This window comes from Mastigoproctus giganteus, chromosome 8, assembly GCF_048544385.1.
Source record: "Mastigoproctus giganteus isolate SK-2022 chromosome 8, ASM4854438v1, whole genome shotgun sequence".
Classification (NCBI taxonomy): domain Eukaryota; kingdom Metazoa; phylum Arthropoda; class Arachnida; order Uropygi; family Thelyphonidae; genus Mastigoproctus; species Mastigoproctus giganteus.
The window spans coordinates 222,149,933-222,174,554 of NC_143582.1; the positions used below are offsets into that span (position 1 = coordinate 222,149,933).

Genomic DNA, 24,622 nt, shown 5'->3' on the forward strand with positions numbered 1-24,622 from the left:
ACATTGACCAATCTTCAGAATGGACTTTTGCTATTATGAACATAGTCAAGTGTAAAATATGTAGTGTAAAGCTAAGAAAATTAGCACTCCTTCCTGTGTTACAACTAATTTGTATTTTATTTCCTAAAAATTATATATAAAACATAAAACTGTGGTACGATTCTCTACCACTTCTTCAGTGCCTTCTTGTTGCCTTCCACATTCACTTACAAACTAACTCACTACTAAGTTAGTCTGTAAGCAAAATCAGTACCAAGAATTAAACATTTAAACTAATAAATAGGATTAATAAAAGAGATTTTAATCTGTTTTATTAGTCCTAAAATCCAATTTATTAACAGGAATGAATGGCCCTTGAATTCTTTATCTAAACCAAAAGTTGAAGACACAATTAGAAAGGAATTAGAGAAGATATGAAAGCTATTTTGAAATATTTACTTTTTTTTAAAAGTTATAAAAATACATTTATTTTTTAAATGTTTCATATGCTTGCCAGAGAACACACCTTCCAGATTTTATCTCTTCTCATGTTACTACTTTGCCATTACCACACTTCCCTTATATTCCCATTTACCCATTTGCATGTATTGCACCACTTTTTGTCCTCTTAAAAAAGGCAACAATAAAACAACAGTGGCTCCAGTTTGATGGTGAGAAATAGATGGTCAATGTATCTGCATACTGATTATGCAAGGGTTGTGTTGTACTTTCAATACATTATTTCATTATGAAATAAATTATTTACAATTTATTTTAACTTATACAGAAATATCAAACAAGGCCCAGTTCTTTGTCTAATCTTGCAATGTCCTCATCATCATCAAAGAGAACTGATTTTATTTGACTTTCATCTTCATTAGATGAGAGAGAAGTATCTTTAGCTAGCTTCCTATGCCTGTGGTCCAGTATCTAAAAAGTAAGGAAAGAAAGTATATTATGAGTTAGAAGCCTAATAAACTTTAAATATGTAAATGCTATTCAAAAAGAAGACAAATCCATTAATATGTTTTGTAAATTAAGATATACATGTCCTACTATGAACAAACTAATGCTGTCTCTTAAAATATTAAAGAAACCTGGAAAAGGATTAGCAAACTACAAATAATTTATCTCATCACTGAAAAAGATAGGATTATGTCACAAATTATTTAACCCCATGAATATTTAATCACAAAATCAGATAAATGTAATGGTTAATATTTTACAGCAATTTAAAATGATATAATGAATAAATCTTTATTTATACTCAGTGTGAACACTGCAGCCAAAAGTTTTATAGCTTTATTGTAAGTGTTCAATTGCAACTGATTTATTAGCACATCAGTTAACAATGGACCATGCTTTTTTTTTTTCTTTTTTTTTTTGTAGTAAAATATGGTCGTATCTCATGTGTACACCCATGCATGTTACTTCAGGACCACAGCCAACCCCAGCTATGTTTTAATTATGATACGATTCCAAAGTATAATCAAATGGAAATTTTAAAGTAAATTTTGTGTAGAAATTATTAAATAAATTTAATAATTTCTACATAAAAATCAGTCTGAATCCTTTAAAAATGTTATTCATGTCAAATTTTTGAGGACACTGCTTTATACATCATTATGGTACGCAAGAAATAAACTAAATTGTAACCTATAACCATGTGAGATAATCTGTTTTTCACGTTCTCTAAAAGAATGCTAAGGAATAGTCTACAAAGGTCTGGACAGTCTGCAAAATGAAAAGCATTTTCTTCATCACATCCAAGCCAACATGCCCTGCATTCACCACTTTAATGCTTAATTCTCCGGTTAATTACTGAGCACACCAAGGACGGAGCCAGTGGTATGTGCATCAGCTACCTCTGTTCATGCTGTTCTCTCCCACGAACTGAGAAGACAAAAATCGGGACTTTCAAGTGTCATTTTATTTATTTAATTTTAATGTTAGGTTATGCCAGTTGTTATTTAATGTAATTTTGTTTAATGTAATTTTCACATCACCTTAATATTTCATGTAACCAAATGCCATTATTTACGTTATTGATCATCTAATTTCATTTAATCTCTTATGTTGTTTAATGTCCTATATCACTTAATGTCAATTTATTTATTTCTGTAATATATCTGGTTGTCATCTCTGTAAGTGTCAACCCCCCTGGCTTTTTGGCCGTGAAGGGACATTGCAACACTATCCAATCTTGTAACTGTTAAAATTGAAGGTGGTGCAATAAAAGATTTGCTCTCTCTCTCTAAGTTCAAATCTTGTTAGTAGGCAGAAACAACTTCAGGGATATCTCTGCCATGATGAAATTGTAACAATGACATTTCCAATCATAAAGTGTCCAGTTTCTGTGGTCCTTACACCATTGCATCCTCTCATTAGCATTACCATCAGTAACAAGTGGCTTGGCAGTAGCAGCTCTGCCATAAATATCAGCTTTTATAGTTCTTTTAAGTTTTGGAATGCTGAGAGTCAGATTAAGTTCTGCAATTATTTTACAGGCAGTAGTTTTATGTTTTCAGGCTACAATCCTTTTCAGTGTCTAGCAGCCTCTTTCAGTCAACTTCAATTTTCTGCCACAATTAGTCCTGTCAGATTAGATTTTGTTTTTCCATACTTAGTGAATGTAGACATCGCTTTGCTCTGTTTATATTAAACAAATTAGCAGTTTTAGTCACTGATGTCCCTGCTAAATGTGTGCCAACAATTTGTTCTCTTTGGAATTCAGACTGGTTGGTTATTTTCTTCATGTACCATTTTATATTGCCTCTAAATAAATATCAACTTTTATCATCTTAATTCACAGTACTACCAGCAAAAAAAAAAAATCATCAGTGAATGTTCATAATCACGTATTGGTATCTTGCCATACTTCTTCGCAAAACTATTGTGCAAATCAGTTTGGCCTTTAGGTGTGTTTTGTTTCATACTCTGCTTCTGTAATGGTCCACAGTAGATAACAATAAATGCTTTATTCTACTAATAGCTCTATATAATAAATAAGGTTAATTTGAAATTATTTGACAAAAACTTTTTAAGCTAATAAAATTACAATTGGAATTAAAAATTAAAATTAATAATTAAATTTAACCACCACTATCAAGTGGAATCTGACAGATCCCACTTTTTAGTGGCATCTGACAGATGCCATGTCATATTTTTAAAATTTGTAAAATAAATCAAATCCTCCTGTGTGCCTTTCATCACCAGTATTTTTTTTAAATGATTATATAGCATTTATTATTATTATTTTTTTTTTTTTCATTTCAATATACTATGAATTATAAGAAATCAATTTTTGCTTAACATTTAACAGATGCCACATGGGAAAAAGCACCTGTCTTTCTTGTACTCAACTCCCACTCTTATGTGGTGTCTGAACAATGCCAATATGAGCTGTCTAACTTTGCCATTGAACTTCGGTTTCACCAGCTAAATGCAAACACTTGACAAGAACACAGTCATTTGTGTAACACATTCCAGAATACCAGGTGAGGGTCTCTGTTTCACTTTGGGGAAAACAAGTGACCTTGAAATTTCTAAGAAATATGATACAACATTATTATTATTATGTTTATAATAATAATGTTGTCTACCAATAGACAAACTTAATAGGTAAATTCTCTTATTTCTAATTTTGCAGTCATTAAAGTAGAGGAAAAAATCTGCAGAACAAATATTTAGACTCTGTTAAGTTTGTCTATTGGTTCCACAATGAAGCTTATATTTCTTAAGTTCCCAAACTTAAAATCTTACAACTCTTAAATCTAATTAGATAAAAAAAAAAAAAAAAGGATATACAAGTTAATATAACTTTTATTTCTAATTTGCAGTTAAAAGAAGGCAAGGTACTTACTTGCTCAGCAGCATAATTATTCATGAAATAATCAAATGCCACTGATCGCAGTTTGCTGAGCCTTCAGCCATGCTATCAATGGAGCTGATGAAGCAAAAATATTGACAAGCAACATGCCATTCATCATTAACTCTGAACAGTTCCAAAAACCTCTGTGCTTATTTTCATAAAATATTTTGAGTTTATTAAACAAAAAAAACTTTTCTCTTATTAAAATATTATGTCTCTTTACATTTGCAAGGAAATTAATATAAAAGTGCAACCTGATTTTTGCTGTGTCCTGTAGTTTAAATAATATCACAAAAAAAAAAAAAAAAAGAAAAGAAAAGGAAAAAAAGTGTAATTTCTTAGTGGGAAGTACATGCCTGCAGGGCACAAGTTTGATGGGTTTGTCAGAGCTAAAACAAGATGGAGTTCATATTTTTCTCTAAATACTGGCAATCTTATTTATGTAACATATATCATGTGATGTGATACATTAATATTCAAGAATTAAACCATACATTAACAGCTCAGGGCAGCCATATTGTTGTGCCTTCTCATTAGACAGTAAACAATATTAAAATTCATGCTACACTAAAAGAGCATAACGCAAAAAAGTACCTTATTCACGGTTGAAGATCCTGTTTTGATTTCACTTAGCCTCTGAAGGATTTTCAAATTTTTTTCAGTTTGATCTTTTGGTTGCTTCCTTTTATATTCGTCTAAAAGAAAATAGCACAAGATATGAAATTCAGTTAATGATGTAACAAAAATTATGAAGTTAAAAGTAATCACACTGTGCAAACAAGATGAATGCAAAAAATGTTTTGCCTATGCACTGAAAAGCATGCAGAAAATAATAGACATATTGTAAACAAGCAGAATGAATCATGGATACTGTATATCTGTAGATATTGTATCATGAATTTGAAACTACATGCCAAATATAGTTTCAAATTCCTCACATTCGAATGTCTGAATCTTGCAAAATCAACCATAGCCAACGAAGTGAAAAGATGGCAGAATGAGGATAATGCAGGTGTCCACAAACAGGTAGGCAAAAAAAAAAAAAAAAAAAAAATCGTATAGAAAGCAATTGCCAATCCCTGAAAAAAAGAGTAATGAAAATGAATTTAGTGACATCCTTATAAAACGTAACGCTGGAGCACCCATGTTCATAGTGCATCCATGGTTCGTAGGGAGCTGCACAGCAGGGCTCACAAGTCCTATATCTAACCAATGAATGCCATTTGCAGTGGTACCTAGCTCATCATTTTGGGACCATTGGCAGAGGAAACAGATCTTACAAAGTGATAAGTTGCACTCAATTACACAGTCTTTAAATTAGAGAATGAAGTGTGGGTATGGAAATTGCCTGGAAAACATTGCCTACAATAGTGTATTAGCCAAAAATGAAATTCAGAGGAAATGGAATCACAGTAAAAATTTGATTTTATAAAATTTTTAGCCACTTTCATATTTCTTTTTGTCTTAATGTGAGGGTGTAATAGCAGTAAAAGAACCAACTTTATTGCCACCAGGGCAATAAAGTTGGTTCTTTTAATGCTTTTTATCACAACTTTATTGCCGACTGGGCTAGCCGGGTGGGTAAAGTGCCTACCCGGCAACCCAAAGGTCGCAGGTTCAAATCCCGCCTTGGGCTTGGATTAGAGTAGAAAATGCAAAAACCTTGAGAGGTGCAATATGGCAACAGAAGCCGATGCGTCAACAACTAACAAAATTAAAAAAACTTTATTAAAATATGACAAATATAGAAATAAGAATAAAAATAAGTTAAAAAAACAAAAACTGATAAGATAAAAATACACACACAAAATGAATAAGACAAAATAGAAGTAAATAAAAGTGGTAACATAACAACAACAACAAAGTTCAAAGGAGAAAAAAAAAACAAGAGAGAGAGGAAGAAAGAGCAGTTCTAATCAGCAGATATGCATCTGAAACAAAATTTAAAAAAATAATTGACTACTTGCACAAATTATGCCTGCATTCATGGCCTGAGCAAATTGCAGTTTCCAGTATTAATTGAAATAAAAGGAAATGCATATCCCTCTCATCCATTCTGCAATATGATGAGTGCAGGTGCACTCTACATTTTGTTTCAAACACACATCATCTGCAACCAGATACTGACTAGTTCTTATTTTCTTTTTATCCCATTTGGCCAGTGCCATATGACTGCTAAATAAAGTGCCATTCTTGTATTCTCTCTCTATCTTGTAAACTCCTCTGACTATGTGGCCATCTCCAAGTATAAAGGAAAATTTACTTTTCTTTAAATGTAAGTAAAACAAATAAGTATACAAAATATGAAAAGAAGTATTTGATAACCATGAAAAGAAATGAGAGTGATACAGTGACAAGAATAAATAACACTTATCAGTAATTTATTTTAATGAGATAGTAAAAAATAAATTCACTTACCAATGGCTGATTTTATTCGCCTGTCTTTGAGTGTCAACTTTTCTTTATTATAATGCTTCATACTTTCTCTCTTAAGTTTACGAAATTCCTTCTTGAAACCATATTTATTTGTACTTAGTTCTTTGGAATTGTTTTTTTTATTTTTCTTTTGATTTTTGCCTGTAAAACAGTTTTAAAAACTTAATGCATATCTTTAAATTACTTAAAATTTTACATTAGATAATGAGAATGCTAGAAAAACTGTTTAACTGATACCTCAAGGCAATTCAATTGCATCATACCACAAATTTATACTATAAACTAACTGAAACCAATAAATAAATAAATAAATATATAAAGAGTTCATATATTAATAAATAAAAATGATAATAAATAAAATAAATTTATTCTCAAAACAATGGAAACCAGAAGAGTTTCCATATTCACACAACTGCATAAATATTAAATTAAGGGTACCCATAGTTCACAATGGACTGCACATTTTCATGATAGCATAGAAAACATGAACCTCCTTATTGTGGCCATACATGCTAATTTTTTTTTTTTTTTTTTTATGAAAGCCCCAAACACGAAAGGCATCAAAACCTATAGTACTTAGTACGGTGCATGGGTTGAAGGAGAAGTATGGGGGGTGCCGGAAACTTTGCTCTAGAGACTAAACATGGGTTTCACCACTTCAAGCCTCCAATAAGCAAAGTGGTGGTATTCACCGGTTGATGAAAGTTATCTACCATCAGAACAACAGCAGCCTTAACCTTGAATTTATCTGTTAATTTATCCTGCAGTCTGCAATAAAGTTTATTAATTTACTTAACAGCAGTAAGCTGTTAAGTAAATTAGCAGTAAGCTGTTAAGTAAATTATAAGTAACAATTTGTGGTTCCCATTTACTGATTAAATCACAGCAATAAAAATGCATGAAATACTTTGACTCGGTCGCAGAGATCTGGGCGGCATATAACAAATTATGAAAATATGAAATACAACTCATAACTAAAGAAAATCCATGTTTTTTCTTACCATCCGCATTATCAAATTTGCATAGCTCTAAACCTTTTTTAACAAGAGACTTAGACATTTTATTGCTAATTTTATTCCTGTTTCGATTAGCAAATTTTGGAGCCAGCTGAAAATAACAATGAATACTAGCGTCACCTATGTTTCAAAACTTCCCCCATCAGAGAAAAATAAATAAATAAATAAAAATTACTGTATATCCAAAAAATAAAAACGTATGAATTGCTACTTCAGATCTTAGCATGGAACTATAAGGAACCGTTACGAAATACACTGAGCGATCACTGAATTATGACTTCCCTTTTAAAAACTGAATGCGACCTGTTGACCACATGAGATAGTAGTAGTAGGTACGAGAGTTCAGAGTTAGTCGACCCACGTAGCATAGATAAGGTCTCAGTGGTTCAGTAAGTAGTAAAATTCCGAGCATGATATGTAAAAGGAAGGATTTATCGGACTTTTTGATAAAGGACAGATTGTTGGTGCTCGATGAGCTGGTCCCTCGATTTCCCAAACGGCTGAACTGGTGGGGTATTCGAGAGCTGCCGTAGTTAAAGTGTGCCAGGACTAGCGTCAAAATGGTCAATTTGTGTGTCCCTTTGCAGTTGTACCGGGTCCCGACGGTAAAACTGCAAAGATCAGCGAAAGGTTGATGTTAGAGGTGAGCGCCCGGTCCGACTACTCGTATAGGCGAACAGGCGCAGCACTGTTGAAGAGTTGACTACCCAATACAACATGGGCCAACCCGGAACAATATCTGACATGACCATGCGTCGCACGCTCGCACGTATGGGCTATATCAGCAGACGACCCCTATGGCATCTTCTCCTAACCAAGGTTCATCGGCGTAAAAGAGTCGCCTTTTGCAAAGAGCATGCAAGTTGGACGTTAGAAGACTGGAAGAAGATGTGCTTGTGCTGGTCGAATGAGTCACGTTATTTACATCACACTATGGATGGTCCTGTACGGATTTGGCATCAACGACATGTGGCTCTCGATCCATCATGCATGGTATCAAAAGTGCAGGTCTGTGGAGGCGGTTGTATGGTGTGGGGAATGCTTCACTGGCAGGAACCTGAATCCCCTGGTGCATGTGGAACAACGTATCTCTGGTCTCCGCTATCGTCAACTGCTTACCGACTGTGTACACCCCGCTACAATGGCGTATCAAGGTATCATCGTAAGGGGGGGCACGGTGACCAGGTCCAAGTATCGTCGTTAGGGGGGCATGGCGACCAAGGTTTTGAGGTTTTTTTTAAGAATGCCTCCTGCGTTCTTTTTCTTTAATTTCATTTTTTGGCTAAGGGGCATATGCCTCTTCTGCCCACCCCTGAATACGTCCCTGCGGGCCCGCTATGTCATACTTTTTTCCCGAATGGCGATGGTGTCTTCCAAGATGACAATGCGCCGAGCCATCGGGCACTTGTGCAGGAATGGTTTGAGGAACACAGTTTCGACTTCCAGCATATCCATTGGCCCTTCTCGCCACCCTACATCTTCTACTCTGGTGGGGCATGGGCATGCCTCACTGAAAATTGGGGCTACCTACTCTATTGGTCCCATATTTCTGTCTCTCACCCCCCAGTCTTCTGTCTCCCCCCACTTCTGTCTTTACGCTAACGAAAGCCCCACACAACAAAAATTAACGTGCCAAAAATCCTTTGAGCCTGAATTCGGCATAACAACCTTAGCGATCATACCCCCACGCCAACGCATATGTGTATGTATACACGTGTATGTAATTGTACATGTGTGTATATATGTGTGTGCATCGTCACTGACCTAATGGATTTTTTTTTTTTTTTTTTTTTTAGGTCCTAGCCGCCGAAATCTCAGGAAATTAAGCGGCAGGACCTGCCAGAGTAAATCTTAGTCTACTGGTGTTTCCTGGTCTGCCTCCACGGGGCGAAAGTGGGGCAACGTTGGACCTCAGTAGGGGTCCAGCGGCTAAATGACCAGATGAACAACGGTACACGACACTACACATGTACAATATCCATATACTTTTAAATCTCTGGCATTTCCCAGCGAACTGGTTCACTCACAATGAAAGCAACGCGGAGATGGGGGGAACCCCTGGTGCCGTTTGACCCTAAACACACTTTACACTTTACACTTATATCCATTGGCCTCCGAATTCCACCGATATCAGTCCCATAGAGCACTTGTGCGACACTATAGAAAGGCATATTAGGCGTCTGGATACACCAATCACTGCCATACCAGCATTGCTGACGGCATTACACACAGCTTGGTTGGCCATACCTCCCGAACGCTTCCGACATCTTGTTGAATCAATGCCACGTCGGATAGCTGCTGTGCTAAGGGTAAAAGGAGGACCTAACGTATTAGGCAGGTGGTCATAATTCAGTGATCACTCAGTGCATGTTCAATATGTGGAACATTCACACATTTCTGACAGTCTTATAAAATGAATTATTGGAGGAGTGCCTCACTGCGTGCTGTGGCAATTCGCTTTTCAAGGTGATAGATATTGTACATATTCACTGCGTGCACCTTGTTTTTGAGATGGCCCACGGATTAACGCCTGGAGTTTAACCTAAAGAGATCATTATGACCATCATAACGATTCTCGTTTCCAGTCCAAGGTTGCGGTAACTGTTCATTTAGCAATTTTCTGATTACATTGCTGTAATCAGTAAGTATGCTGTAATCACATCTGGAGAGTATGGGCTTGGCACACCCAAGGTCCTGTGCTGGATATCATCATTCTTCTCTTTTTTGGTGATTCCCTTTTACTTTTGACTCTCTCTCTCTCTCTCTCAGGGTTACTCGGGAACTTTTTTTTTCCTGGTGCAGCATAAGCCTTGCATCATATGGATATTAATAATAATAATAATAATAATAATAATAATTTCACCTACTTCGGTCGGTGATTTACTACGAACTAAAACGATGCTTGTCACTAATTTGTTCAATTAGTGAATTTTCCGTGGTCAGTGTTTTTAGCATAAACATTTTGATAAAATGGGAGTGACATATTGCAATTGTTTGCATCGATATCCATAATTTGATAGCGTCGACCACGTGGAGCACAGTGAAGCATTTGCCACTAAGTTCTGATGGTTGTGAACAGTTCTGAATTGCTTGGTGGATTGTTGCTCTGTCTTACTGTAATTGTAACCTTTTAAGGTATGTTGAAACTCCAAAGGAGCTTATTCTTCCAACTTGGTAATGAGTTTAATGAACAGAATGTTAAGCAATTAGAAATCCTCAATTTAAAAATGTTTCCCATACGCAGAAGAAAATATTTATAAATTCCTAAATAGTACTTAAAAATGATCTTTAACTTATATATGTGTATCTTTTCATTTTTATTTGTGTAGTTATTATTTTATTAGTATTATTATTATTAGCCACATGGTGCAAGGAAGCCTGCAGCTTATGCTGCCCCAGCCAAAAAAGATTTATGAATTACCCTGAGAGAGAGAAGCAGAAGGGAATCACCAAGAAAGAGAAGAATGATGATATTCAGCTCAGGACTTTGGAGGTGCCAAGCCCATACTCACCAGATGTGAACCCCTGGGGTTATTTCCCTTCTGAGAAGTTTTCCCTCTTAAGAAGTTCTAAACCTCCAGTCCTTTGGAAAACTTCTTATCCGGATTCTACTGTATTTTATTGTTTTCTCTTCGAAATCGAGTAAATACTGAACTTCAACACCTCAGTTTTTGCTTGACTAAGAAATTTCTAGGTCTGTTGCGTTAATTATCCAAATTACCATGAATTTCACCAGCAACACCCACACACGCACGCACAAGAACAGATAACTGGGAGACATTTTGAATGATGCACTTGAAACATATTTTCAAGCAAAATTTCAAAATTTTGCTTGAAAGTATTAACCAAAAAGCAAAATTTCTTTCATAAATTCGTTTTTATTCCATGCCATAATAGAATAGAATAGAATAGAATCTTTAATTGCAGCAATTATAGACATACAATTAGTTCCGTCACGGCATGGTGGTGCCAGGGATTTACAAAGTCACATATAAAGTTTATAAGTCACAACCTCAAAAAAAAAAAAAGAAAGAAAGAAAGAAAATCGTTCTATGAAAAAATCGTTTTATGATATGAGGGTTTTGCTCCTTCAAATCATAAAAATCAAATTGCTGCATGTTGCTCTAAAATGAGACAATCTCAAAGCAGATTACAAATTCATAACTGTATTGGTATAAGCACACCAAATGTACTACGCATTTCCGTATTCAAATCTATTGTCGTCTATAAAAAATTTATAAATAAATCCGTAATTAGCATTAGCATTAATAGAGGTATATGATGCAATAAAGCAAACTTATAGAGCATCAGCCAAAAAAAAAAAAAAAAAAAAACCTCATTTCGTCTATCCATTCGCTCCAAATGTTTGTCTAGTTCGGCCTTTTATTTATTTAAGCTGTCAACTTCTACAACGACAATAGAAAGTTTCTTCCAGCAATCAACCACACGCTGGCTAAAGGCAAATTTATATACATTTATCCTACAACCGTCTTTCCTCAATTTGAATTTAAGTCCACTCAGGCGCTTAATCTGGGCAAGAGGAAGAATCCCATCAGCATTGAGCTTGCTCAAACCATTCAAGACCTTATTCACCTCAATCGGATCACCTCGCAGGTGCCTAGTCTCCAGACACTGTAATTTGCAAATCTTAAGTCTTTCTTCGTAAGAGCACCCCTTTGTTCCATTCACTAATCTTGTTGCCCTTCTCTGTACTCGTTCCAGCAGCTCTACATCCTTCCTAAATTGAGGCCTCCTGACCATTACTCAAGGGCACACCTTGAGGTGTGGCCTTATTTATGACGCATAAATAAATCTTATATATTTTTAATAAATACTGCTTATGAAAATAAAAATCACTCTGGCCAGTTTTTATTTCATTTTTGTCATCCTCTTATTTTTATTAAAACGTGTACCAGAAATGTATTTTAAATATCATATTTTTTTAATTAAAATTTTTTTAAAATATTTTGGGGGGCGCAATTTTTCATTCTTGCCTAAGGTACTAAAATTTCTCGGCACGGTCCTACTTGCAACTACAGGATTAAAACCTTACAAAAGGTTTTAATACCTTTTGTTAGGTTTTATTCATACGCTCATAAAACGTGCTAATAAAAATTCTTCATTGTTGGAGGGTTTTTGGGAATACTTCAATTTTTTATATGAAACTTTTAAGTTTGAATATTTTATATTCTGAATTTTTATATGAAACTTTCAAGATTTTTTTAGATTTTCTATGAATTTTTGTTTTTTTTGTTGAAGGTTAATCAACAACATGGAGCGGAAAAAGCAATTTTGATAAATCACGTTTGGAATAGAAATACACTGGTGTGCAAAACTTAACGATCAACTCTATTTCTAAAGGTTACAATGAAAAAAATGCATAACTGTGGCTGCTCAGTAGGGTGCAGCAGAGCAATGTGCCAGAACTAATATGACAATGAGAAAGACTGGTAAACATAAATGTCCACCAAAGTACTGGTCCTCATTCAGTGATCCCCAGATCAGTGGACTCCAATAAAGCAACCCACGCATGGGTTGCTGTAGGTGGGGACGTTTCTAATCACTGGCCTCCTCTCAGAGATTTCAATAAGATCTTGAATCAGCTCTCGCAGAGGAACAGCAATTCACTTGGTCCTTGTGGTTATTGGAGACATTCTCTCAGCTATGCCAGACAAGTGTATTTGCTACCTGGGAGTCTAAAACGCTGATGGAACTGATATTTGGGTGACATTCAAGTCAAGTAGACCCAATTTCGGCAACATCCGGGCGGTCTGTGACAGCCAAAACCTCTGCTTGCACCTTCACGATGGTGGAACTGTTAGTAATCGTGGGTATAACCTCCATGCACAGTCACACTGGGTGACCACCCAGGTATGAACCAACGTAAGCAGGGGGTCAAGGGGTGGCGCCCACACCACATGGAGGAATGCCGCTCCTCTGTGTTACCATGCAATACTAGGCGGTAGATGACTCTCACCAACCGGTGCAATACCACCACTTTGCTTATTGGAGGCTTGAAGTGGTGGAACCCATGTTTAGTCTCCAGAGCTAAGTTCCGGTCAACCCTTCCCCATCTCTTCAATCATGCAGTATCAAAAAAAAATCAAATTATTTTAGGGTTGCCCGTAATTAAATACATTAACCCGTATTTTTGTCTGTAAATTGCGTATGTTCTATGGTCGATTTGCCTGTTTTGCTGGACGAAAAAACCCCAGTTACTGGGGAGAAAAACCTTGCTATCTACGCCTGAGACCGACTAACTGAGCCACGGAGTGAAAAAAGCCTATTAAAGTTCCTCGCGTCATCGACGGGATTCGAACCCATGCCTTTTCCACCCGGTGTGGGGAGGATGGTGACAATACCACTGTGCTACCCGCGCAGACTTCCATCATGCAGTATGACTAATGACTTTTGAGGTTATGATAAACATCATGGCGACCCAATCTTCCTTACATTTCGAGGGTACAGCTTTTAAACAGTGTTCGCCGGCCGGCGGCTAGTTACCGAACCGAACCTATTGGTAACTCTTTAGGAGGCTTCCGGATCAGCTAGTGTATAATCTTGCTACCTCTACTCTGCCAGATAGTGACTGGAGGGAGTCCGAGTAGTGTGTTTGCGGGAGAATTGTTGAGGCCACGTTATGTCAAGGATCTGGGTATATTCTTACCATGTGTACGCCATATGGCGTACACATGGTAAGAATTTCATTACTTCCAAAAATTTCATTACTTCATACAGCATGTCCCACTCACTTTTTCTTACTATTGAATACACCATGAATTGTCAAACTAATAGAGCAAGCTGATCTGCGAAAAGATCCAAACCTCCCAAGGACTTCCTAATTCATTTCATAAATATACGTGGTCTCAATTCTAATCTCAACGATGTCCATTTCCACTTGCACTCTTCCAAACCCCATGTACCTTTTCTGACAGAATCTCAGTTATCGGTTGATTCAACTACTGCTCATCTCAGATGCCCAAATTATTCGCTGTATGATTCCTTTCGCCTCAAAGGTGGTACTTGTGCATATGTCCGTTCTGATATTCACTGTCGGAAACTTGGCAATTTGGAATCTCCTCTCTTTGATCTTCTCTGGCTTAAAATCCCTCTACCTTTGTCGATCAATTCGGCCCTGGAAAGATTGTGCAAGGCTCAAGGAGTAGAATTTTTTTTCAGCCTGGACTGTACTTGTTAACAGGAGAGATTGCTTCTACAGGGATGGGATACACTTAAATAGAAAGGGTGCAAGAATATTTGCTGATGCTATCGAGGCAGTGTTAGGTGGGTCGGAAAACTGCTAGCTTGGGGGGGAGACAAAGACCAATAGATTGACAATAGCCACTGGCAGAGGTGAAAGCGATTCTTGCACTGCTTCTATTAGAATGAGCAGAAGCCTGAAAAACAAGATGCATGGTATTTCAGAGACTGCTGGGAGCCATTGCGGTACAAATAAACACATGGGTTGTGTTAGGGTAGCTAAGAATAGAAACAGGAGCAGGTATACTTGCGTGTACACCAATGCTAGGAGTTTAGTAAATAAATTTAATGAATTTGAGGTATTGCTCAAAACATCAAAGGCAGATATTGTTGGGATATCAGAGACGTGGTGTCACACAGATATAAGGGATGCAGAACTGCAATTTGAGGAGTACAACGTCTACAGAAAGGATAGACAGGATAGGAAGGGGGGAGGGGTTATGCTATTAGTTAAGAAACACATAAAAACCAAGGAAGTGAAGCCAGTGGACATCGCTGGACAGTGCAGTGTCGAGTCAATTTGGTGTGACATAAGCATTGGGAGATCAAAATTGAGAGTAGGAGTGTGCTATAGGCCTAATGACTCTGATGAGTATAATAAGAAACCGTACAGGGAAATAGAGTGGGCCAGTAAATCAATCTTATAATGGGGGGATTTTAATTTCCCAGATATTGACTGGAATTTGGGGGCTGGTTACTCACATACACTAGCAGGGCTTTTGTGGATTTATTGGATGATTGTTTTCTACATCACCATGTTCGGGAGGCAACTAGAGGGAGTAATACTCTTGATTTGATTATCAGCAGTGATTCTTCATGCATTAAGAATCTGCAGATAAATGAACCACTAGGTGGCAGTGATCACAGTGTGCTGAAGTGGGACTTACTCAAAGAGGTAACTACCATTAGGGGTAAAGGGAAGGGTTATTGCTTCCGTAAAGGCGACTACGATGGACTGAGACAGTATTTAAATTCTATACAGTGGGACCAACTGATGATGTTACCAACAGCAAATTCAAAATGGGAAGCATTCAAAGAACTTATCTTGGAAGCGACTAGGGTTTACATACCAACTAAGAAATATTGTTCAAGGTTTAGGCCAAAATGGATGTCAGATGAACTAATGAGACATATGGCAGAGAAGAAAAATGCATGGGATACTTACAAATTAACACATGACACAGAAGCCCATGATAGATACAAGTTGATATGCAACCAAGTTACAAAGGAAGTTCGGCAGGCGAAGGCAGATTACGAGAAATCCTTGGCAAGGGATGCAAAGAAAAACAGCAAAGAGTTCTTTACTTATTTAAACTCTAGAAGGAAGGGGATGAATCAGATTGGTCCACTTGATATTGATGGGTCAACTGTTGATGATCCTGCTCAGGTAGCTAACAAACTAAATGAATATTTTGCATCGACATTCACACATGAGGAGTTATTCAGCAAGGGGAATGCCAGAGGTGTATTCAACTCTAGCAGTAAGCTACAGAATCTTGAAATAACTGGGAGTAAAGTTGAGGAGAAACTGTTGAAGATAAACACAAGAAAGGCACCCGGGGTGGATGGGATCTATCCAGTTATATTAAAGGAGGCAGCAAAGAAAATAAGCAAACCCTTAGCCATAATTATGAGAGCTTCCTTGGACTCAGGGGAGGTACCCATAGACTGGAAATGTGCAAATGTGACCCCAATTCACAAAGGAGGATCAAAGGCTGACACAAGTAATTATAGACCTGCGAGCTTAACTTCTGTTCCAGGAAAATTAATGGAGGCACTGGTTAAAGAAGCACTGCAGGATCATTTAGACAAGACTTCAATTATAGCTCAGACACAGCATGGTTTTGTTAATAAGTCTTGCCTGACCAACTTGATTGGATACTATGATGCAGTCACAAAAGAACTGGATGCAGGGAATAACTTTGATATTATATACTTGGATCTTAGAAAGGCTTTTGATACTGTTGCACATGGAAGACTGCTACACAAATTGGAGCAGTGTGACATTGGAGGCAAATTGCTGCTATGGATAAAGGGGTGGTTGAGGGGGAGAAGACAGAGAGTGGTAATCAATGGACACTGCTCATCGTGGACTAATGTTATTAGTGGAGTCCCTCAGGGCTCAGTGTTGGGTCCATTATTGTTTTCTGTATTTATAAATGATATTGATGATGGTATATCAAGCTTAATGTCCAAGTTTGCAGACGATACAAAGGTTGGCAGGGTTGTCAAGGACACTACTGACACTATGCTGCTGCAACAGAATCTGGAAAGGTTGAGCAGATGGGCTGAGAGGTGGCAAATGAAGTTTAACATTGACAAATGTAAAGTACTACACATGGGAAACAGCAACCCCAGAGCAATGTATCAACCCTGTGGTACTACACTGACAGTGGTAGAGAATGAAAGGGACTTGGGGGTGGTTGTCAGGCAGATATGAAGTTCCCTGAGCAGTGCAGACGGGCTGCAAGAGTAGCTCATGGAGTATTGTCAATGATATACAGGAATTTTTCCAGCAGGGATAAGGAGGTGATTATTCCATTGTATAAGGCAATGGTCAGGCCACACCTAGAGTACTGTATACAGGTCTGGAGGCCTCATTTCAAGAAGGATGTAGAGCTGCTGAAACGAGTACAGAGAAGGGCAACAAGATTAGTGAATGGAACAAAGGGGTGCTCTTAGGAAGAAAGGCTTAAGTCTTGCAAATTACAGTGTTTGGAGACTAGGCACCAGCGAGGTGATCTGATAGAGGTGTATAAAGCCTTGAATGGTTTAAGCATGCTCAATGCTGATGGGATTCTTCCTCTAGCTCAGAAAAATCACCTGAGAGGGCATAAATTCAAATTGAGGAAAGACAGATGTAGGATAGACGTGCGGAAATTTGCCTTTAGCCAGCGGGTGGTTGGTTGGTGGAACAGACTCCCATCCCTTGTGGTGGAGGTTGATAGCCTAAATAAGTTTAAGGCTCAGCTGGACAGGTATTTTGAACGAACAGAGGGGTTAAGTGGAAGTGGTTTTTTTTTTTTTTTTTGGCTGATGCTGCATAAGCTTGCTTTCTTGCATCAAATGCCTCTACTAATGCTAATGCTAATGCTAATGCTACCTTATTGTGTAAAATTCATCTGTTGTCTCTACCGTTCTCCCAACTCCATTAATCACTTGGAGCTCTTTGATTTCTTCTCTTTGCAACTTGACTTTCTTTAGTCCAACTTTCCTAACACTGAGGTAATTTTCCTTGGTACTTTTAATGTTCACAACTCCAGCTGGCTTCCGTTTTCTAGTCACACCGACCCAGCTGGTCGAGATGCTGAGGCTTTTGCAATTACTAATGACCTTGCACAGATAGTTCATTTACCTACAAGAATACCGGACAATCCTAATTATACAGCCAATACGTTTGATCTTTTTCTCACAAACAGCCCTTCTAAGTACACGGTCGAAGTGAGAGGTCCTTTAGGCACTTTTGGTCACAACGTGGTGATTTTCTCTTCTTCAATGGAACCTTTATCTCATGGCTATTTCCAACCTCGTATTGTTTGGCATTACAAGAATGCAAAATGGGATGACCTGCGAGATTTCTTTTCTTCTTTTCCTTGGTTGGATTACTGTTTCAAAACTTCTGATGTCAACATTTGCTCATATCGTGTCAGTGAAATTATTCTTGTAGGAATGGAATCCTTTATTCCACACTGCAATTTAAAATCTCGTCCTGTATCTAAACTATGGTTTTCCAATAAATGTGCTAAGGCTGTTCAAGAGAAGAATGTTGCATATCGTAATTGGCTTGTTTCCTATTCTTTAGTTTCATTTTCTGCCTACACCAAAGTTCGCAACAATTGTAAAGCAGTTATTAATCAGTCCAAACTAGATTTTGAACAGGCTAAGAGTAGAAAACTTGCTTCTTGCCCTAATAGTAGCCGAGCATTCTGGTCTCTTGCCAAAGCTATTGGCCGCAACTTTTTCCCATCTTTGCCCCTACCTCTGTCAAAACCAGATGGTTCTGTTGTCACTTCAGCCAAGGATAAAGCTGACCTGCTAGCATCCTTCTTCCAACTCATGTATTAATGATCTTGGTAAAACACCCCCCACCATTCCCAACGCGCTCCATTCAATGCCTCCTGTGGTCCTCAGTCAAAAAGATATCAGAAAGATTTTGACGAATCTAGATGCTAAAAGAGCTCCATGTCCTGATGGTATTTCTCCACTTGTAATCAAAACCTGTGCTCCTGAACTTACTCCTGTTCTTTCCCGCCTTCATTTGCTTTCTTATTCCAAAGGTGTTTTTCCTTCTGCTTGGAAATTTGCTCATATCCAGCCAGTTCCTAAAAATGGTGACAAATCCCTCCCATCCAATTATCGTCCCATTGCAATTACTTCTACTCTTTCTAAAGCCATTCCGTCAGTATCGATCCACTGGTGATATTCTGGCTTATGTTACCCATATATAAGCAAATTCAATGGAAACGTTTGGTGAAACACAAGCAGTTCCTCTTGACATCTCAAAGGCTTTCGATCGTGTTTGACGTAAAGGTCTTCTAAACAAGCTTCCATATTATGATTTTCCAACTGTTTTTTGTAATTGGTTATCCAGTTTTCTTTCTTATCGCTCACTGAGAGTGATGGTAGATGGCTCTCTGTCTTCTAACTTCTCCACTAATGCTGGTTTCTCCCAAAGTTCAGTTCTTTCCCCCCTCCTCTTTTCGTCTTGTATATTAATGACTTTCTTCCACTGACTGGAAATCCTATTCATAGTTTTGCCGATGATAGGCACATTGCATCCCACTTTCCATTTCGAGAAACTTTGCCCTGCTCAATCAGCTTCAACTTCCCGAATATCCACTACCAATTCCTTAAATGCCAATCTCCAGGTTTTTCTCCAGTGGGGCAAAGACAACTTAGTTGATTTTAATCCTTCTAAAATTCAGTCTTGTCTTCTATCTCCCAAAAAGGATTCTTATGTTCCTATGCTTATCTTTGGTGACCAAAAGAGATATATCATTTCTAGGCAAAATGATATATCTCTTTTGGGGATTACCCTGACTTCTAATCTCTCTTGGCACAAGCACATTACAAATATTGCTTCCTCTGCATCTAAAAAACTTGGTTTCCTCTTTCGCTCTCGGCGTAACTTTTCTTCCAATTCTTCCAAACAGCTGCTCACTCTGTATAAATCGCAAATCCGCCCTAAGATGGAATATTATTTCACTTCTGGGGCGGTTCCCCCAAAACTTCTCTCGGGCTTCTAGATTCTAATAAGAAGAGGGCAGTTAGGTTAATAAATGACTCCGCTCTAACAGAGTCTCTCCAATGTCTGTCTGATAGACGTATCTGTTTCTGCTGCATGCCTTTTCTACAGATACTTCCATGGGCACTGTTCTTCTGAATTAGCATTAGCATTAGCATTAGTAGAGGCATTTGATGCAAGAAAGCAAGCTTATGCAGTAGCAGCCAAAAAAAAAAAAAACCACTTCCACTTCACCACTCTGTTCGTTCAAAATACCTGTCCAGCTGAGCCTTAAACTTATTTAGGCTATCAACCTCCACCACAAGGGATGGAAGTCTGTTCCACCAACCAACCACCCGCTGGCTAAAGGCAAATTTCCGCACGTCTATCCTACATCTGTCTTTCCTCAATTTGAATTTATGCCCTCTCAGGTGATTATTCTGAGTGAGAGGAAGAATCCCATCAGCACTGAGCATAGAGGTGTATAAAGCCTTGAATGGCTTTATACACCTCTATCAGATCACCTCGCTGGTGCCTAGTCTCCAGACACTGTAATTTGCAAAACTTAAGCCTTTTATCGTAAGAGCACCCCTTTGTTCCATTCACTAATCTTGTTGCCCTTCTCTATACTCGTGCCAGCAGCTCTACATCCTTCTTGAAATGAGGCCTCCAGACCTGTATACAGTACTCTAGGTGTGGCCTGACCATTGCCTTATACAAGGGAATAATCACCTCCTTATCCCTGCTAGAAAAATTCCTATATATCATTGACAATACACCATGAGCTATCTTGCAGCCCGTCTGCACTACTCAGAGAACTTCATATCTGCCTGCACAACCACCCCAGGTCTCTTTCATTCTCTACCACTGTCAGTGTAGTACCACAGAGTTGATACGTTGCTCTGGGGTTGCTGTTTCCCATGTGTAGTACTTTACACTTGTCAATGTTAAACTTCTCAGTTTAACATTGACACCTCTCAGCCCATCTGCTCAACCTTTCCAGATCCTGTTGCAGCAGCATAGTGTCAGTAGTGTCCTTGACAACCCTGCCTACCTTTGTATCGTCTGCAAACTTCGACATTAAGCTTGATACATCATCATCAATATCATTTATGAATACAGAAAACAATAATGGACCCAACACTGAGCTCTGAGGGACTCCACTAATAACATTAGTCCACAACGAGCAGTGTCCATTGATTACCACTTTCTGTCTTCTCCCCCTCAGCCACCCCTTTATCCACAGCAGCAATTTGCCTCCAATGTCACACTGCTCCAATTTGTGCAGCAGTCTTCCATGTGCAACAGTATCAAAAGCCTTTCTAAGATCCAAGTATATAATATCAAAGTTATTCCCTGCATCCAGTTCTTTTGTGACTGCATCATAGTATCCAATAAAATTGGTCAGGCAAGATTTCCCCTTAACAAAACCATGCTGTGTCCGAGCTATAACTGAAGTCTTGTCTAAATGATCCTGCAGTGCTTCTTTAACTAGTGCCTCCATTAATTTTCCTGGAACAGAAGTTAAACTCACAGGTCTATAATTACTTGTGTCAGCCTTTGATCCTCCTTTGTGAATTGGGGTCACATTTGCACATCTCCAGTCTGTGGGTACCTCCCCTGAGTCCAAGGAAGCTCTCATAATTATGGTTAAGGGAATTGGCTTCTATAATTCCCGCTCTCTCTTTCAAAATAGTCCGAGCACGTGCCAACATCCATTTACTGTTCAACTTCAAACTCACAGAACCTACTTTTCATCTTCCTCGTTTATTCATTTAGCTGCTGTTTTCCGGAACAACCTTCCTTCATACGTATTTCCTGAAAATTACAATCTACAGAAGTTCAAGTCCAATGTCAACAAATATCTTCTTTCGTCTTCTCAACCTCTAACCCAAGCACGATTGTAACTACTATAGGTTCTAATACCTCTCGTGTTTGGGGTTTTCATAAAAAAGAAAAAAAAGAAAGAAAGCTGGTGAACATGCAAAAATTTGAAACCTACTGAGAGGGCTCACACTCTCATCAGGTTTCAAATAGCATTTCAGCAGTTATGTGCAAATTACCGAATGGTGAACACGATTGTTACAGACGTTTGATTGGTTTCGTACAGTTCTACAGTCAACGAAATGGCCAGTAGACAACATTTGGATGACTCTACCCAGGGTCGAATAAGTGGGCAGCTCGAGGAAGGTCGAAGTGCGAGGAGTGTGGCTGCAGAGTTCGGCATCGCCCATTGCATCGTCTCACGTGCGTGATCGGCCTTCAGAACGACAGGTACAGCTGTTCGAAGGACCAGTGGTGGTTGTCCACGAAAAACAACGCCCAATGATGACCGCTATATACTCCTACATGCAAAGAGGGACTAACACCAGACAGCGGGATCCATTGCAAACCGGCTGCACAAGAGCACAGGACACTGGATATCCAGGATATCGTGGTTTACTGTGCTCAGGCGACTCCACAAGGTGCACTGTTTGCCCGACGGCTAGTACGCTGTGTCCCTTTAACACCTGCCCATCGGAGGCATCGTGTACAATGGTGCATCGAACACAAGGAACTGGACAACAGCGCAATGGGGTAAGGTACTCTTTATTGATGAGAGTAGATTTAGTCTCAGCAGCGATTCTGGAAGTCAGCTAATCAGGCGAGAGGTTGGCACACGGTATCACCATGCAAACATCACTGAAAGGGATTGATATGACGGTCGAGGTGTTCTCGTCTGGGAAGGCGTTATCTTGGATGAACGTGCGCAACTCCAGATACTAGAAGGCGGTACTGTAACCGGTGCACGCTACTGTACTGAGGTAATCCTTCCCCATGTGCGTCTGTTCCGAGGTACCATTGGCCCAGAGTTCGTGTTTATGGATGATATCGCCACACCCCATCGCACTACAGCTATTGATATGCTTTTGGAAAGTGAGGACATTATTCGTATGGATGGGTCTGCCGGTTCCCGTCGATATAGATCGCATCGAACACATATGGGACGCTCTGGGGAGACGCCTAGCGGCACGTCCACAGCCACAAGAAAATGTTCACCAGCTGAAGATGGCGCTGACTGGACAAGCGGTGCAAAGCCTGCATCGACATTAGGGTTGGTCATATCTCCTACTGAGGACCACATCTTCCCTTTGTTCCATCTTTGGCAGTGATGCATCTGTATCATGGCAGCCAGTGCTATGTTGCCATTTTTGAATAAAGTTCTTCTTTACTGTTTTGTTTCCTTTGTTGTGTCGGTGTTATTTCCTTCATCATTTCTGTACCTCATGAGGTTCTTATTGTATACTTTTCCCATATCCAGGCCACTCCTATGAGAAGCTACAGGTGAAAACCTGAATGGTCCTTAAGTTTTGCTCACCAGTGTATTATTCTGGTGTTCCAAATTAAAGAGCAAACTCAAAAATGCAAGCAAATCATTAACCTTTCAACTAATAGTACAATACTGACAAAACGCTAGTATTATTGTTGTTGCTATAGGGTTTTAGGAGCATCAGTAACTTAGGCCTTATTTCCCCATATAATTGTCTTTAAATGGAATATGTTCTGTAGTCAATTTGTCTCTCCAAAAATCCTACTTTCTGGGAGCAAAAATCATGCTACCCTCACCTGAGACCGACTAACTCAGCCACGTTTGAAAAAGACACAAAAATTCCTCGCGTCATGGACGGGATATAAACTCATGTATTTTCCACCCGATGGAGGTAGAACGGTGATTATATCACCTGTACTACCCACGAAGACACATTACTATGGTATGGCGCCGTGAAGGGTTTTGTAAAGTTATGGTAACTGCGGTTCACCTTACAATAAAGATCCTATTTATTTATCAGTATTATCTATCTAGATTCTTTAAAAACTGTGATATTAGTGTTACCCCAGAACAACTGTATCTATCCATATGTATTATGTCCATAAATTGTGTATGTAGTTGTCTCTGATAGATTTTTCGTGTTTTTCGATTTTACGGTACAAAAACCTTTTTCTACTCTCCTCAGATTAACTAAATCAGTCACGAAGTAAAATAAAAAAAAACAGCCCACAAACGTTGCTAGTATCATTAATGGGATTCGAACCCGGGACATTATCACGCGGTATGTGGAGGCAGGGATCTTAACCACTGTGTTATCCGTGAGAATGACTAAGTGATGCAAGGAAGAAACTTTTTCTGCATCTGCCAAAAAAAGGACAAAAAATCTCAGTTACTCACCCTTTTCTCATCGCCAAACAGTGACTATTCAATTCTCTTTTTAAGTTTTTTTTTTAAATTATTTTATTTTAATTTAGAGTCATTATTTTATTAGAGTCACCAAGAATTGCTTCTGTATACACATATATGTATAGTGTCTGTAATTTGGGTGTGTTCTGTTCCGAAGTCTTTTCTGTAATAATGTAGGGCGCCTGCTGGGCAGCGTTTAATACGGATATCAAGACTCCCAGGCAGGTTTCCAGCACTAAAATGAGAAACCAGAAAGACTAGGATTTTATATGAGCGTCTAGCGTTAAATTAGGACAAGATTCTGTGCTCTAAAACTCACCCAGATGGACGTTGGGCAAGAATGCAGCAACGAGAATTGCGTTGTGATGATTAACTCTAAGGCCCTTTGTGTATTGGCCTTTGAGCCCGCCTTTAATGATAGTCTATTTAAATATATATATATGCTATCAAAAGTGTGTATTTCGGAATAGTCCTGAAGAAAGATAGATCAACAAACAAGGTATAGTTTATTATACATACATGGACTTGTGTATTTATTTACAGTAAAAGAATTAATAAGTAAAACAGGGAATTAGAATTATATTATGTTGTAAGTGTTAGCTTTACTCAGGATAGCTTTA

General features: G+C 38.4%; 1 protein-coding gene across 1 annotated transcript; it reads right to left on the reverse strand.

Moving 5' to 3' along the window:
* Positions 1-498: 498 nt before the first annotated feature.
* LOC150082352 (active regulator of SIRT1-like) lies at positions 499-7,379 on the reverse strand. Its single transcript, XM_090380237.1, has 4 exons — positions 7,288-7,379; positions 6,269-6,427; positions 4,445-4,545; positions 499-909 (listed from the first exon to the last, which is right to left on the reverse strand). The coding sequence occupies exons 1-4, from the start codon at positions 7,343-7,345 to the stop codon at positions 772-774; spliced, it is 456 nt and encodes a 151-aa protein (XP_090236363.1). The 5' UTR covers positions 7,346-7,379; the 3' UTR covers positions 499-771.
* Between the last annotated feature and the right edge of the window lie 17,243 nt (positions 7,380-24,622).